We start from the raw sequence: 14,285 nt of genomic DNA, 5'->3' as shown, positions 1-14,285 counted from the left end.
ATTTAGAGTGTAGGACAAATTACTAGGTGTATAGGATAAATTACGAGTTGTGTAGGATAAATTTAAGTATGTGTAGGATAATTTTCGAAATGTGTAGGATAATTTTTTATGTGTGTAGACAATGAAAATTAGTGTAGAGAATAATAGTCTTTATGAGTAATTAATTATTTAAAGATTGTAATAAATGAGATGAAAAAATAACTACTTAATATTTTACAATTGTACCTTTTGTTTTTTTTCTTCTCAATAAAATTTTCTTCTCAAATGAACCTCCCCATATATATATATATATATATTTGTTCTTATATCACTAAAGAAAAATCATACGCCTATAAAAATGTAGTTTGATTTTTAACTTCATATTTGAAACTTGATTATGCATTATGGTTTGTACTTCAAGCTTTATTGTTTTTTTCTTTTACTTTTAACCCTAATAGTTTTCATCTTTTACATTTAATCAATACATTTTTTTTTTCAATTTCAGTTTTGGTTCATATACTTTTAATCATTTATAATTTTTTATTAAAATGTTTCGCTCTGAATTTCCAAGTTAACACGCCGCAACATACGTATGTGATTCAACCTTTTTACCTCTATTTTCCCATATAACAACCTCGTCGTGTTTTACGTTTCGATATAATTTTTTCACATTAACACGCCGTAACAGGCGTGCATAGTTCAGTGTTTAGTGGTCGCTATCGTCAATGTGGTATTGATGATGCTTGACACGATTTTACACCCCTGCCACAACGCAAGAAGCTTGATACTAATAAATATTTAATTATTAACACTACATAATAATATGCATTCAGGGGATGGTTCAAATGAAAACCACTTTTATTGTGAAAACTCAAAAACTAACTAAAAAAGCCTAAAAAACACACCAATTTTTTTTTCAATTTTTTTATATAAAACGCAGGTTTTTATATATATAAAAAAACTTTTTTTCAAAAAAAAAAAAAAATTTGTAGTACACATGTGTAATAATACACATTGTAACGCCCTAAAACGCTTTAACCTAAGATTCGCAGCGGACACTACATAACTAGAAATTTCCTTCATGATATTCTTTCTTTCATTTAAATACATTAATCTCTTTTATAATTTAATGCAAAAACTAACATACATGACTCAATTAAGTGACTACGTATACACCCACATACAATCCGTGTCTTGACTCGATCTTCAACCGCGTACGCTTCTAGATGAAACATCCAAACATGTATAGCCTGCAGTCACCACATTCAAACACATTATTAGCAACCGGTGACATAATACAAAAAATCTTAGCACAAGCATAATAGCGCGTCAACATTTCATGCTTTTTCCTATACTAGCCCCTTCATCCATCCACTCGATTACTCGCATCAGATTGTGGAGTCAACCTTCACATCCTTTGTTACCATGCCTATACTACACATTAATTCTCAAGAGAAAAACGATTAGTACATTAGCTTCCATTTACATGATCATGTCCTCAAATATACATAACTCATCTTATTCATTCAAGCATAATTTCATTATGTAAGTTCCCTTTCTTACCCAAACCAAATCGAACCTTTTTCTTAACCACTTCTAACCCATTCCATTAAAACTTAACTTACTACTTGCATCAATCCCTATCTTCTTACATTGCATTCAACAATAATCACATATCATAAATACATTAACAACTAAAGAGTAAGTTCGGAGTGCACTTACCTTGCGCGTCCGTATTCTCGTTCGCTTACTTGATTGAGTCCTCTTAGCCCGTTAGCCTTCAAAGCTCCCATCCATCTTGACATGATTCCTATACACTCATGTCATTACATTCACATTCTTATTAGCATATATGCTCATACATATGAACAACCATATCAAATTCACATCTAACATACGACCCACTTGAAGCATACTCCACATCATTAATTCATTTAAACAAGCATAAGGTATACTCGACATCATCCCTAGATAATCTTCACATGAATTATATCTATTTACCCATTACTTGCATACAATTTCACTTGTTATTGTCTTTTAGACATTTCATCAAACACTTGGTGTGCGTACTACTTCCTAAGCATAATGTACAAGTATTTCATGTTCTTCTTCCTAGTTATCACTTCCATTCATCAATATAAGTAAACATCATACAATTATATACCATACTCAATCTATATGCATGTACACATCACATACTACACATTTTCACAATCAATTTCATACCCTTTCATGAATTAGACATAAACCCACTTAGCTAGGTGTAGTAAATCATCAAAATACTCAATTTATAGCAATTTACTCAAAATCTTCACTTAGGGTTCGTTCCTAAGCAAGCATACATTGTCAATTTGGCCATAACCTAAACAATTCATACATAAATCACTACTTGTGATGTTCATCAAGATTTCTCAACTTCATTAAACATCAAAATTCAACATACCTTATGATCCCCTAACTTGGGTGATCGTTAATTCATGTTCCTTCTTGAATTTGAGCCTCGATTCATGCTTCAATTGGTTGATATATGATGAACTAGAGTTTGGCTCTCTAGAGCCTTCCCTGATCACGTACAGAACACACACGAAAATGTGTGTGTGTGTGTGTGTTATTTTCATTTAACATAACAACTTTCAAGTTAGCCCACTTTGGTCCCTCATGTTTCGTTTAAATCAAATAAGGCTACAACTCTCCGCTTACTACTAACGAGACCAATACTCAACTAGGTTAATTATTCCTAGCTAATCCTCATTTTTCAGGTTAACTTTTCTCATTAACGGTACGTTACCCATTTCTTAATAGTAACCGGGTCTAAATTACCAAACCCGTTTTTTGGGGTGTTACACACATGTGTAGTACAGATACACATGTGCACTACAATTTTTTTTTTTTTGATTTTTTTTATATACATAAACTTGCGAAAATTGGTATGCAAAAAAAAAAAAAGAATTTGGTATATTTTTTTTGGCTTTTTTAATTAGTTTTTGAGTTTTCATAATAACTAGTGGTTTTTATTTGAACCGTCCTCTATTCATATATATATATATATAATTTTATTTTGGTGCTCCTAGTGGCTAGTCTAGTACATTATAGAAGGGTGTGGGCCAAATTCAATCAATAATCCTGGTTAAGACCCATTAAGGGTGAAGACCCAAATCCAACAACCAATAATGGGCCGATTTTTCAAAGATTGGCTTTATCAATCATACACATATTGGAAAACCTAAAACATTTTCCCTCTTGGTCTTCTTCTACCTCTCACACAGTCGGCTTCAACTTCTTCGTTTCTTACGGTACGTTTCACAAAAAGTTCTTTTTAGGTTAAATAAGCTTAGCCAAACATGCCCGAAATACATTGAAAATTTGGAATCTTTATCACCAAATAACAAATATTGATAGAATTGATAGTTATTTACATGTTGTTTGACATCCATGTGAACTAAATCTTTGATTCTTTTGCATTTTAAGTCAGAGCTACTCATGTTTTAGGTGTATGCAAAAGAGGGTTATGGGTCTTGAAGGATTTATAGGCAAATTTATGTGTTTATTGCTGTGTGTGAATTTGCGTATGTGAGGTATTGAGTATATGACCTTTACATCTAAACTAAAGTTTGAATTTTTCAAGATATTTTAAGCTTTGCAAGAGTTTTAAAATATGTATGTTTTTTTTTTTTTTTTTTTTTTTTTGAGTTTTACATCTAAACTAAAGTTTGATTTTTTAAAGATATTTTAGGCTTTGCAAGAGTTATAAAATTTGTATGATTTTTTGAGTTTTACATCCTTTAAACTAAAGTTTGAATTTTTTAAAGATATTTTAGGCTTTGCAAGAGTTATAAAATTTGTATGGTTTTTTGAGTTTTACATCTAAACTAAAGTTTGAATTTTTAAAGATATTTTAGGCTTTGCAAGAGTTTTAAAATTTCTGTACGGTTATACGAGTTTTACATTTAAACTAAAGTTTGATTTTTTTAAAGATATTTTAGACTTTCAGTTTTTATTTTTATCTTGAAGCTCACATTAGAATTAGTTTAATTGATGCTGCATCAAATCTGGCTAACTCAGTGAGATGTTTGCCGATTTATTTCGAGTCGTAGTAGTATGCAGAAAAAATGTGTTTCTAATAGTAGTAGTGGCTAACACGCGAATAAGTTGTTTGTGTGGTCGGCCCGTTTGAATATCTGTGTTGGTTATAGGTTCATTTAAAAATTTATGGGTATGTACGGGTTAGGAACTTAACCCGTATAACAACTCAGTTTTATCAATGAAAAGTATTTAGTGTTCAATGTAGTTAATATTGGTAGTATGATCAGGCTAGATATACACATTGACAAGTCAAATTTGTATGTTTATGAATCGTGCAAACGAGCCGAGCCCGAGCTCGGCCAGGCTCGAGCTCGAGCTCGATTAACTTATGAGAGCTCGGGCTCGAGCTCGGCTCGATTCAAGCTTTGTTTTCAAGGCTCGAGTTCGGCTCGTTTATTATCTATTAATTAGTATATTAAATAAAAATAATATAAATAATAGACTTTTTAGGCTTGCGAGCTCGATAAGTAATGCTCGGGCTCATTTACTAAATAAGCTTCTTTTTAGGTTCGAGGTCGGCTTGTAAACAAGTTTAAATAAGCTCGGCTCGACTCGGCTCGTTTACACTAAGGCTTGATAAGGCTCGACGAGCCTAACGAGCTTCACATGTGAGGCTCGAGCTCGATAAATAAACGAGCTTTGTTTTGAGGCTCAAGCTCGGCTCGTTTCAAGCTTTTTCTCGAGCCAATCTCGAGTAGTTCGCGAGCCGCTCGGCTCGTTTGCACCCTTATCATGAAGTAGAATCTACACGCGATGTTATGATAGCGAATAGCGTAGCGTAGCGTAGCGCTGGATCATCACTATCTAATGTTTATCGCTCAATAGCGACTATTAGGTTTTTTTTTAATCTTTTTTCTAATATTAAAAACCGAATTTTTAGGCATTTTAATCGACTAAACAGTCGTAATCTTCACTAATTGCATTAAAAAACCTTAAATTCGTGAATAAAACTCTATTTTTTTAATTTTTTTTAATATGTTATTGCTAAACATCAAATAGCGGTCATTATCTCATCGCTATTGTTACGTAGCGTATAGGTAGCTTGTCTCTATTTACTGCTATTCGCTATTAACAACTATGGTCATAATTAAAGTAACCAAATGTACTAATAATACATATATTTTTTCTTAGGTGATATCAACCATCATGGCCGATGAGGAACCGAAGCAGCTCGATTACGTATCCGAGATTGTGTTGAAGAAAAGAAAAAACAATGAGGACTGGGCCATTAGAAGGAGAGAGCAATTGGAGCAACGGGTCAAGAAATCCAAAAGTGATAATTTCGTTATCAAAAAGCCCGAACAGTTTATCAGAGAATACCGCGATAGAGTAATGGACCACCCCTCGCTGTTTGTGTTAACCAACTTATATTTGGTGCTTAACTGTTTTTTTTTTATCTTTTATTCAGGAGGCTGATCTAATCAAAATGAAACATCGGTCAAAACGACCAAGAAAAGCATCTGACTTATCTCAGGCGAAGCTTCTTTTCATCATACGTATACAAGGGTATGTCACGGGCATAGTTTTGAAAAACGGCTGAGGCGTGCGCCTCGAGGCGAAACGCCCAAAAAACGATTCTGAGACGCGCCTCAGGGGGGTTATGTTGTATGTGCGCCTCAAAGGGGCTGAGGCGCTAAAAAGGCTGCGCTTGTGCCTCAGGGGTTTTTGATACTTGTTTTTGATGTTTTTGAATTTTTGTGTCAATTTCAAGCAATTTATGTCTTTTTTATGTGTGTTTTTGATCATTTTGATGAATTTGATGATGAATTTAGTTAGTATTATTATTTTTATAAGATATACAATTTTATATTTATTTTTTAATTCCGCCCCGGGCTTACGCCTTGGTTTGCCTCGAAGCTTACGCCTCGTGCCTCAAAACTCGTTTCCGTTCTTTTAAACCTTGGTCACGGGTGATAGTTTTTATAGGGGTGTAATTGTGTAAACGAGCTGAGCCTGACTAGGCTCGAGCTCGAGCTCGGGTCGAAAATAAAACCCAAGAGCTCGAGTTCGGCTCGGCTCGGCTCGAGGTAACTTGAGAACAATTTTAAGCGAGCTAAAAGTTTGGCTCGAGCTCGCTTCAATAGCTTAAAGCAGCCAAAGCTCGGCTACAGTCCGGCTCGCCATTATTATTAGTTAAAGTTGAACCTGTTTAAATGGACAAAATTGCATACATAAAACAGATAAGAGTGAATTTCAAGAATTGTCCTTTATCTTTATACCCATTTTCAGGCGTTGTCCTTTATGTTCAAAATTGACGAGTTTTGTCCTTTATGTTTTCATATCATACACGTTTTGTCCTTTAGGCCTAACTCGGTTAGTTTTTTCAGTTAAATTTGGTCATGTGCTTTGCACATGAGGGTATTTTTGTCAATTCAAAGGTAAGTTCAACGGCAGATTTATAGCTCAAAGCTTCTGCAACCTTTGAATTGACAAAAATGCCCCAATGTGCAAAGCACATGACCAAATTTAACTGAAAAAACTAACTGAGTTAGGCCTAAAGGACAAAACATGTATGATATGAAAACATAAAGGACAAAACTCGTCAATTTTGAACATAAAGGACAGCGCCTGAAAATGAGTATAAAGATAAAGGACAATGAATCCTTGAAATTCAGTTAGTTTGCGAGCTTAAACGAGCTCTGTATATAAAATTCGAGCTTGATAACTAAAACGGGGCATATTTCAGGCACGGGCTCGTTAAGGCTCGGCTTGTTCTAGCTTTTTACCGATACAATCCCGAGTAGCTCTCGAGCCACTACGCCTTGTTTTTTCCGCTTTATTTTATATGTTTCTGCTCACCTTTATTTATTTATTTTTGTTTTTTAGTAAAAGTGACATGCACCCTCAGACACGGAAACTTTTATACTCTTTGAGACTAAGGAGGATGTTCACCGGTGTTTTTGTCAAGGCAAACGACAGAATATTGGATGTTCTACAAAAAGTTGAACCATATGTGACTTATGGGTGAGTCCATAATTCTTTTTAGAGTTAACTTACATTTTGCTCCCTGTGATTTGGTCATTTTAACGGTTTTACCCCAATAGTTTAAAAATAGCCATTTTCCTCCCTGATCTTTCTAACTTATCGTCATTTTGCTCCCCGCCTTTAACTCCATCCAAAAAATCCATTAACTAGAAGGGTATTTTGGTAATTTTATAGATAAAAGCAAGGGCATGTAAGTCTTTTCACCTAATTAAACTTGTAACTTATTTATTTACATGTATATAAGTAATTCTTTTCTGATCCCTCATCTTTCCAACCACTCTTTCTACCGGCCACCACCTGCAACTACCACCTGCCGACCACGAATACCGCGATTTTTAACTAAACGTTTTAATTGAGTTTGAGCCAGGGAGTAAACTACCGAAATACCCCTACCTTTAATCGAACGTTTTAACTGAGTTAGAGCCAGGGAGCAAACTAGCGACAAACTCGAAAGATCAGGGAGGAAAATGGCTATTTTTAAACTATTGGAGCAAAACCGTTAAAATGACCAAACCATAGGGAGCAAAACGAAAGTTAACTCTTCTTTTTAACATCGTGTTCATTTTTTATTTATTTTTAGTTTGGTTTCTTAAGGAAGTTTTGCTTATTCTTTTGACAATTTAAAGGTATCCTAACCTCAAGAGCGTGAACGAGCTTATATACAAGAAGGGTTTGGCGAAAATTAACAAGCAGTTATATCCTTTGACGGACAATAACATTATTGAACAGGTATATGATATATTCTTATTAGAGTTGACTTGAAACACATTTTGTTTAATTTTATACGTCTATAAATAACCTGTGACGTTTAGGGGTGTCAATCTTGTTGGGTTGGCCAGGCGTGGGCCCGGTTAAGACAACATAGTCTTGGTAATGAGTGGTGGCGGGCCTGCTTCTTGCGGGTGTGAATTAGCCGTCTGTTGTGAAGTTCACCTGTCAAAAAAAAAAAGAATCTTGTTGGGTTGGCGGGTAGAAATGTGCAACCGTTATCCGACCCATATTATTATTCATGTCAAAGCTTTCAACCCTGACCCACACACATAAATTCGGGTCAAACCGAACATGACCCTGTTTGACCCATTTTTTTACATGAGTCATACATGTTGACGAATTATAGGCGGATTATTAGTAACGTGTTATGTAGTATGAGTGTGACAAGAAGGTAATATGGTGTGTGATAAAACTAACATTATTATTATTACTAACCATCTAACATGAAAAATACAATTTTTTTTTTCTTTTCTAAATACTTTAATGGGTCAACCTGAACCCGGCCCGTTTTTAAACAGATTGTGTTACTCGACCCAAAACCTGTTTTTTTTTGTGTTGGGTTTGGGTCGTGTCAAATATTCTCGCCCCTAGTGCCGTTAACGATTTTAACATATTTGTTGTTCAATAATAATAATAAGAGTTAATTACTGTTTTCGTCCCTGTGGTTTGTCAAAAATCACTATTTCAGTTCATTAGTTTAAAATTTGCGATTTTAGTCCTTGTGGTTTCACTTTCGTAACCATTTCAATCCATTATTCTGTTAAGTACAGGGACTAAAATGGTTACGAGGTGAAACCACAGGGACTGAAATCGCAATTTTTAAACTAATGGACTGAAATAGTGATTTTTGACAAACCACAGGGACGAAAACAGTAATTAACTCTTGTTTTTTTTATATTTTTGAAGATTATTTAAATATACACTTTACTTGATGGTTTTTCAGGCGCTTGGGGAGCACAAAATCATATGCATAGAAGACATTGTTAACGAAATAGCGAACGTGGGCCCACATTTCAAGGACGTTTGCAACTTTTTGTGTCCGTTTAATCTAAACAAGCCCGAAAAGGCGTTGCAGGGTAAGAAAAAGCCTTTCAGAGACGGAGGTGATTCGGGAAACCGTGAAGATCAAATCAATGAGTTGATTAGCAAGATGAACTAACTATATACATCCCGATCTATATCTCTATCTTTTTGAAGTTGAGTTTAAGCGAGTGTGAACGTAGAGGTGTTTTGAACCTTTTATCGAACGGTAAAATTAGTGTTTTTTTGTTCTGGGCTTTATCTGTCTTGTTATTGTACCTTTGAATGGTAAAAGTCTTGTATTATCTCCACTCCTTGCAGTTTTTGGGATGCAATTAGGGTTGTTTAAAAAAGTTAAAACCGATTCCATCGTTCAAACCGAAACAAGTCAGAATTCGAATGGTTCGGTTTTCACAGGTTGGTGGGTTAACAGTTTGGTTCGGCTTGATACCTGGAATCGGCTGTATAAATAGACGGTTTTTTTTTTTTTTTTTTTTTTTTTTTTTTAAACCTGTTAAAGACGATCAGCCGGAAATTGTTGGCTTAAGTGGTGGTACATGATACCATTTGGAGATTTACGAAGAAGCTCCCTACAAGGTATCATTGTAAACTCGGATCCGGTATGGATTTTATATTCATTATGGGTCGCGGTCATGACGTCCACATCGTTTGAACCGATTACTCGTGTACGATTGTTTGAAATGCAGTTATAAATGTTATTGAAGTTGAAGATTTTGGTTCTCATTGTGGTCCATTTGCCCGGTTGCCCGGGAACGAATCGGGTGTAGGGTATTCACCGCAGTCCGTAGCGGTGAATTTTCTCTCGGATACACCTCCAAAGCATGACTTGGTCTTGGTCATTCCCTAGTAAAAAATATTATAAAATTTGTTGACAAAAAAAATATTATTCGACCAAAAATATTATACGCTGCTTTACAAAAAAAAAAAGTAATAATATATATAATAGTTGACAAAAAAAAAAAAAAAAACTTGGTTGAGAAAAAAAAATTACATATTGACAAAAAATATATAAATTTAGTTGAGAAAAAAAATATTACCAACAATCGGGACTTTCGAAATGTTGAGCCCCGCCCGTGACAAAGCTAGGTTTTCGGTGGGTGTCCACCTCTTGACTAACTCGGAGCACGTTCTTAATCCGGACCTTCTTACGGTGTCTACGACTTTTGGATGAAGTCGTTTGGGTTTCAGGTACGGAATGTGCCGATTGTGGCAGAAACGGGGATCATGGAGAATTTTGCACCAATTCTGGCATTTGAGTGGAATAGTAGATGAAACCAGGTATGGGTAGTGGTGATGACGGATGTGGGGATTGTGGAGATGACATGATCGGTTGGTACTCTACGTCACCCATTTGTGGGTTTATTTTATACGGGTTGTCAAGGTCCATCGGTTGACAATTTGCAAAAAAAAAAAAAAAAAAAAAAAAAAAAGATGATTTGGGCTAAAAGTGTGTATATTGTTGTTGTTGGGAAACTGTAGAGTGGATTAATTTTGTAGTATAAAGTGACAAGAAATGTGGTACAAAATTGTAGGTTTATATATTGTATATTTTAAAAAAAAAATATATATATTTTTTGAGTTCCTATCGTTTTCGAACGGTCAAATCATTAAAGGCCCCATCATACATATCGATATCGTTAGCTCTCATTATTGTTCTCGCAAGCCTCTCCATAACGCCCCCTATGACGGCATCCCCAAAACGGTGTTAGGAGAGCTATAGTGCATACGTGGCCAAGGACGCTAGCCCACACCATCCAATCTAAAGACAATTATGCATCAAAATTCACGACGTGAATTTTATTCATAAAACTACAAAAACTTGTATAATATACATTTTCAACATATCAATGTCGTATAGAATTTAACATAAGACTTCATTATGAACTATTGGTATTGTCGTTTTATTCTTTTATAGTCCTTCAAAATTTGATTTCGTCACCATTTGGATCTGGTTAGAACATTGTAAAGTGTAAACGAGCCAAAAAACAAGTTGGTTAGAAAAAAGATCGAAACAAGCTAGGCCTTAAACAAGTTCGAGCCCGAGCCAAAAAACAATCTCGTTTAGTAAACGAGCCCAAGTCCGAGCTTCCCTTATCAAGCTCAAACAGACTCGCAAGCCTAAACGAGCCTACTGTTTACACAAATTTAATTAATTTTATATATCAAATATATATTTAAATAGTAATAATTATGATTTATAAAATTATGAAAAAGTAACAAAATTATATAAAAAGTAATAATAATAATAATAATTATAATTAATTAATACAAACAATTAATTTATAAAATAATAACGAGACAAGCTAAGCTCAAGCTTGATAAACTACTTATGAGCCTAGCTCGATCTTTAGAAACAAAACTTGAATCGAGTATCGAGCCTATCTCGATCGTTAAAAACAAAGCTTGAATCGAGACGAGCTTGAGCCTAGTCGAACTCAGGCTCTTCATTACTGCAGCACCCCAGTTTGATTCCCTTTGGTTATGCAGAACAACACATTGTATATAACTTAAACACAGAAGTAACATTCTTTATGGAGATGAAGAACAGAAATAAAATATTTACCTTAATTTATCCTCAAGCTGTGGTGCCATTACAACACATTGTATAACTTAAACATAGAACTAACATTCTTTTCACAAATCTGTTTTAATTCTCAACACCCAAACCATACAACACACCAGCATACTTCTCCATCGAACCGCTAAAGAAATTCTCTTTCAACTTCCTAAACGTACACGACGTAAGCAAACTGTCCGAACCCGCTTGATGACAAATCCCTATTCTTTCCACTTCCAACAGTTCCGCAAGCTTGTTCAATCCTCCATGAAGACTGTTACAGAACTTCATCAAATGCTTTATGTCGTAAATGGTCGGAAAATATATGTTGATCAAGTTAAAGAATCCGGTTTGTGTATCGGGCAGATTCTTGCAAGTCAATACCTTCAACAGATAACCGAAATCGTACCCGCTGTGAAAAGTCACCCAATACACATTGTCATTCAACACAATCCCTGATGACATCAACAGCTCCCCGAACCTCCGTGCATCGATTCCTTTTTCGTTGTTTTTCTTAAAGTCTATACCGCTCTCTTTCAAAAGCTCTACCGAATCATTCGCGAAAACGTCGTCGTTTACGTTGAATTCTCGGAAATTGAATTGCCATATGCAGGGTTTATCTGTTCCGCATGTTGGTAAATTCCCCTGGTCATCGGAGAAAGTTAACCCTAATTGAATCAATTTCAACATATCGACGTTGTCTTTTAACGTCTGGTAATGATAATCGTTGTTGTTTTTAAAATTACCAACGGGGCGAAGAACAATCCCTGGAAACTCGGTGTCCATTGCTACGTACGGAAAATCATCAACGATACCTCGAATCAACGTGAATTCTTCTTCCAGATTGTCATTCCATACCTCGCGAATCTGAATAGAATCGCCTTTTGGCAAAAGCGACATTTCTCAATACGATTATTCAGATATATTGCAGAGATTCAACATAAACCGATCAAGATCTGGAAAATTACATGACGAATAATCAATAACTAATAATCAAACATCGAGTAATTAAACAAAAGCAACATTTCTAGATACAATTATTGAAATCTATTGCAGAATTCAACATAAACCGATCCAGATCTGAAAAATTACACGACGAACAATCAATAATCAACCTAGCGTAATTTAACAACAAAAACAACGTTTCTCGATACAATTATTGGAATCTATTGCAAAAAGTCAACATAAATGGATCCAGATCTTGAAAATTACACGAAGAACAATCAATAATCAACCTAGCGTAATTCAATTACAAAAACAAAAGCAACATTTCTCGATACAATTATTAAAACCTATTGCAAAAACTCAAAATACATCGATTAAGATCTGAAAAATTACACAATTAGTAATCAATAATCAACCTCACGTAATTCAACAACAACAACAAAAAAAATCGACATTTCTCGATTCAATTATCGAAATCTATTGCAGAAATTCAACATAAATCGATCCAGATCTGGAAAACTACACGACGAATATTCAATAATCAACATCAACATAAACGTCAACAAAAGCGAAATTTCTCAATACAATTATTCTGATCTATTGCATAAATTCAACATGAATCGATCCGGCTCTGGAAAATTATACTACGAATGATCAATAATCAACCTCTCATAATTCAACAAAAACAACATTCAAAAGCGAAATTTCTCAATACAATTATCGTGATCTATTGCAAAAATTCAACATAAATCAATCCGGATCTGGAAAATTATACTACGAATGATCAATAATCATCAATAATCTACCTCTCGTAATTCAACAACAAAAACAACATTTAACGATAAAATTATTAGAACCTATTGCAAAAACTCAACATAAATCGATCCGGATCTGAAAAATTACACGATTAGTAATCAATAATTAACCTAGCGTAATTCAACAACAGCAACAAAATCGACATTTCTCGATTCAATTATCGAAATCTATTGCAGAAATTTAACATAAATCGATCCAGATCTGGAAAATTACACGACGAATCATCAATATTCAATAATCAAATTCAACATCAACAAAAGCGAAATTTCTCAATACAATTAACGTGATCTATTGCAGAAATTCAGCATAAAATCGATACAGATCTGGAAAATTATACTACGAATGATCAATAATCATCAACAACAACAAAAACAACATTCATCGATACAATTATTCAGATCCATTGCACAAATTCAACATAAATCGATCCAAATCTATAAAATCACACGACGAACAATCAATAATCAATAATCAACAATCAACAATCAACCTCACCTAATCCAACAACAACAACAAAAACAGCAAAAAAACGATGTATACGATCAATTCTTACCGGAAATCGAACGTCGTTGTACAAATCAGCGAAGATGAATCGATAGGAGAGGCAATTGAGGATAAGAAGTTGAAAAAAGAGGAAATTAGGGTTGTTAGAACGCGGATGTCCACCTCCTTCACTGCAATCTATCTACAGAAAGAGAGAAAGAGGAAAGACAGCTACCATTAAAGAGTGATGAAAAGGAGAAATTGTTATAATAAAAATAATAATAAGAAGAAGAAGAGAGTGAGTACCAGCTGTGAATCGATATCGACTTGCAGAAATTTTGTGGCCAATGACTAAATATAAACATTGCACACCGCCTTTATCTTGTTTATTTTTGTGTTTTTTTTTTATTTGTAGATATTTTCTTGGGTTGGATCGTTTTGGTACCATAACTGCCATCTTGTTCCTATCCTACTATGCACAACTATTTTATTACTATTGTTTTTATTTTTATATAAATTTTGATTTTGATTTTGATTTGGGTATATAGTATTCGGGTTTTTACGAAAATTATAGAAGGGTAAACTATGGTTTTGAAGAGTAACAAGTTAAACCGGTGTTGTGCGA

General features: G+C 34.4%; 2 protein-coding genes and 1 long non-coding RNA gene across 4 annotated transcripts; 1 reads left to right on the top strand and 2 right to left on the bottom strand.

The window, feature by feature from the left end:
* Nucleotides 1-1,042: 1,042 nt before the first annotated feature.
* LOC110916441 lies at nucleotides 1,043-2,559 on the bottom strand. The gene is made up of 3 exons (XR_002579757.2): nucleotides 2,423-2,559; nucleotides 1,702-1,789; nucleotides 1,043-1,229 (listed from the first exon to the last, which is right to left on the bottom strand). It is a non-coding gene; the product is annotated as an uncharacterized LOC110916441 (long non-coding RNA).
* Nucleotides 2,560-5,174: 2,615 nt separating this feature from the next.
* LOC110915589 (60S ribosomal protein L7-1) lies at nucleotides 5,175-9,173 on the top strand. Its single transcript, XM_022160315.2, has 5 exons — nucleotides 5,175-5,391; nucleotides 5,471-5,568; nucleotides 6,889-7,026; nucleotides 7,674-7,776; nucleotides 8,762-9,173. The coding sequence occupies exons 1-5, from the start codon at nucleotides 5,209-5,211 to the stop codon at nucleotides 8,975-8,977; spliced, it is 738 nt and encodes a 245-aa protein (XP_022016007.1). The 5' UTR covers nucleotides 5,175-5,208; the 3' UTR covers nucleotides 8,978-9,173.
* A 2,224-nt stretch (nucleotides 9,174-11,397) lies between these two features.
* LOC110915587 (probable CCR4-associated factor 1 homolog 6) lies at nucleotides 11,398-14,085 on the bottom strand. Of its 2 annotated transcripts, none has more exons than XM_022160313.2 (3): nucleotides 13,967-14,085; nucleotides 13,731-13,862; nucleotides 11,398-12,372 (listed from the first exon to the last, which is right to left on the bottom strand). In XM_022160313.2, the coding sequence occupies exon 3, from the start codon at nucleotides 12,314-12,316 to the stop codon at nucleotides 11,507-11,509; it is 810 nt and encodes a 269-aa protein (XP_022016005.1). In that variant the 5' UTR covers nucleotides 12,317-12,372; nucleotides 13,731-13,862; nucleotides 13,967-14,085; the 3' UTR covers nucleotides 11,398-11,506. The 2 variants fall into 2 exon arrangements, with proteins under 2 accessions (XP_022016005.1, XP_022016006.1); XM_022160314.2 differs by having other exon boundaries at nucleotides 13,731-13,891; nucleotides 13,967-14,004.
* Nucleotides 14,086-14,285: the final 200 nt, after the last annotated feature.

Source organism: Helianthus annuus, chromosome 16 (assembly GCF_002127325.2).
Source record: "Helianthus annuus cultivar XRQ/B chromosome 16, HanXRQr2.0-SUNRISE, whole genome shotgun sequence".
Classification (NCBI taxonomy): domain Eukaryota; kingdom Viridiplantae; phylum Streptophyta; class Magnoliopsida; order Asterales; family Asteraceae; genus Helianthus; species Helianthus annuus.
Note: the sequence above shows the minus strand (reverse complement) of the source record. Positions and strands in the feature narration are given on the sequence as shown.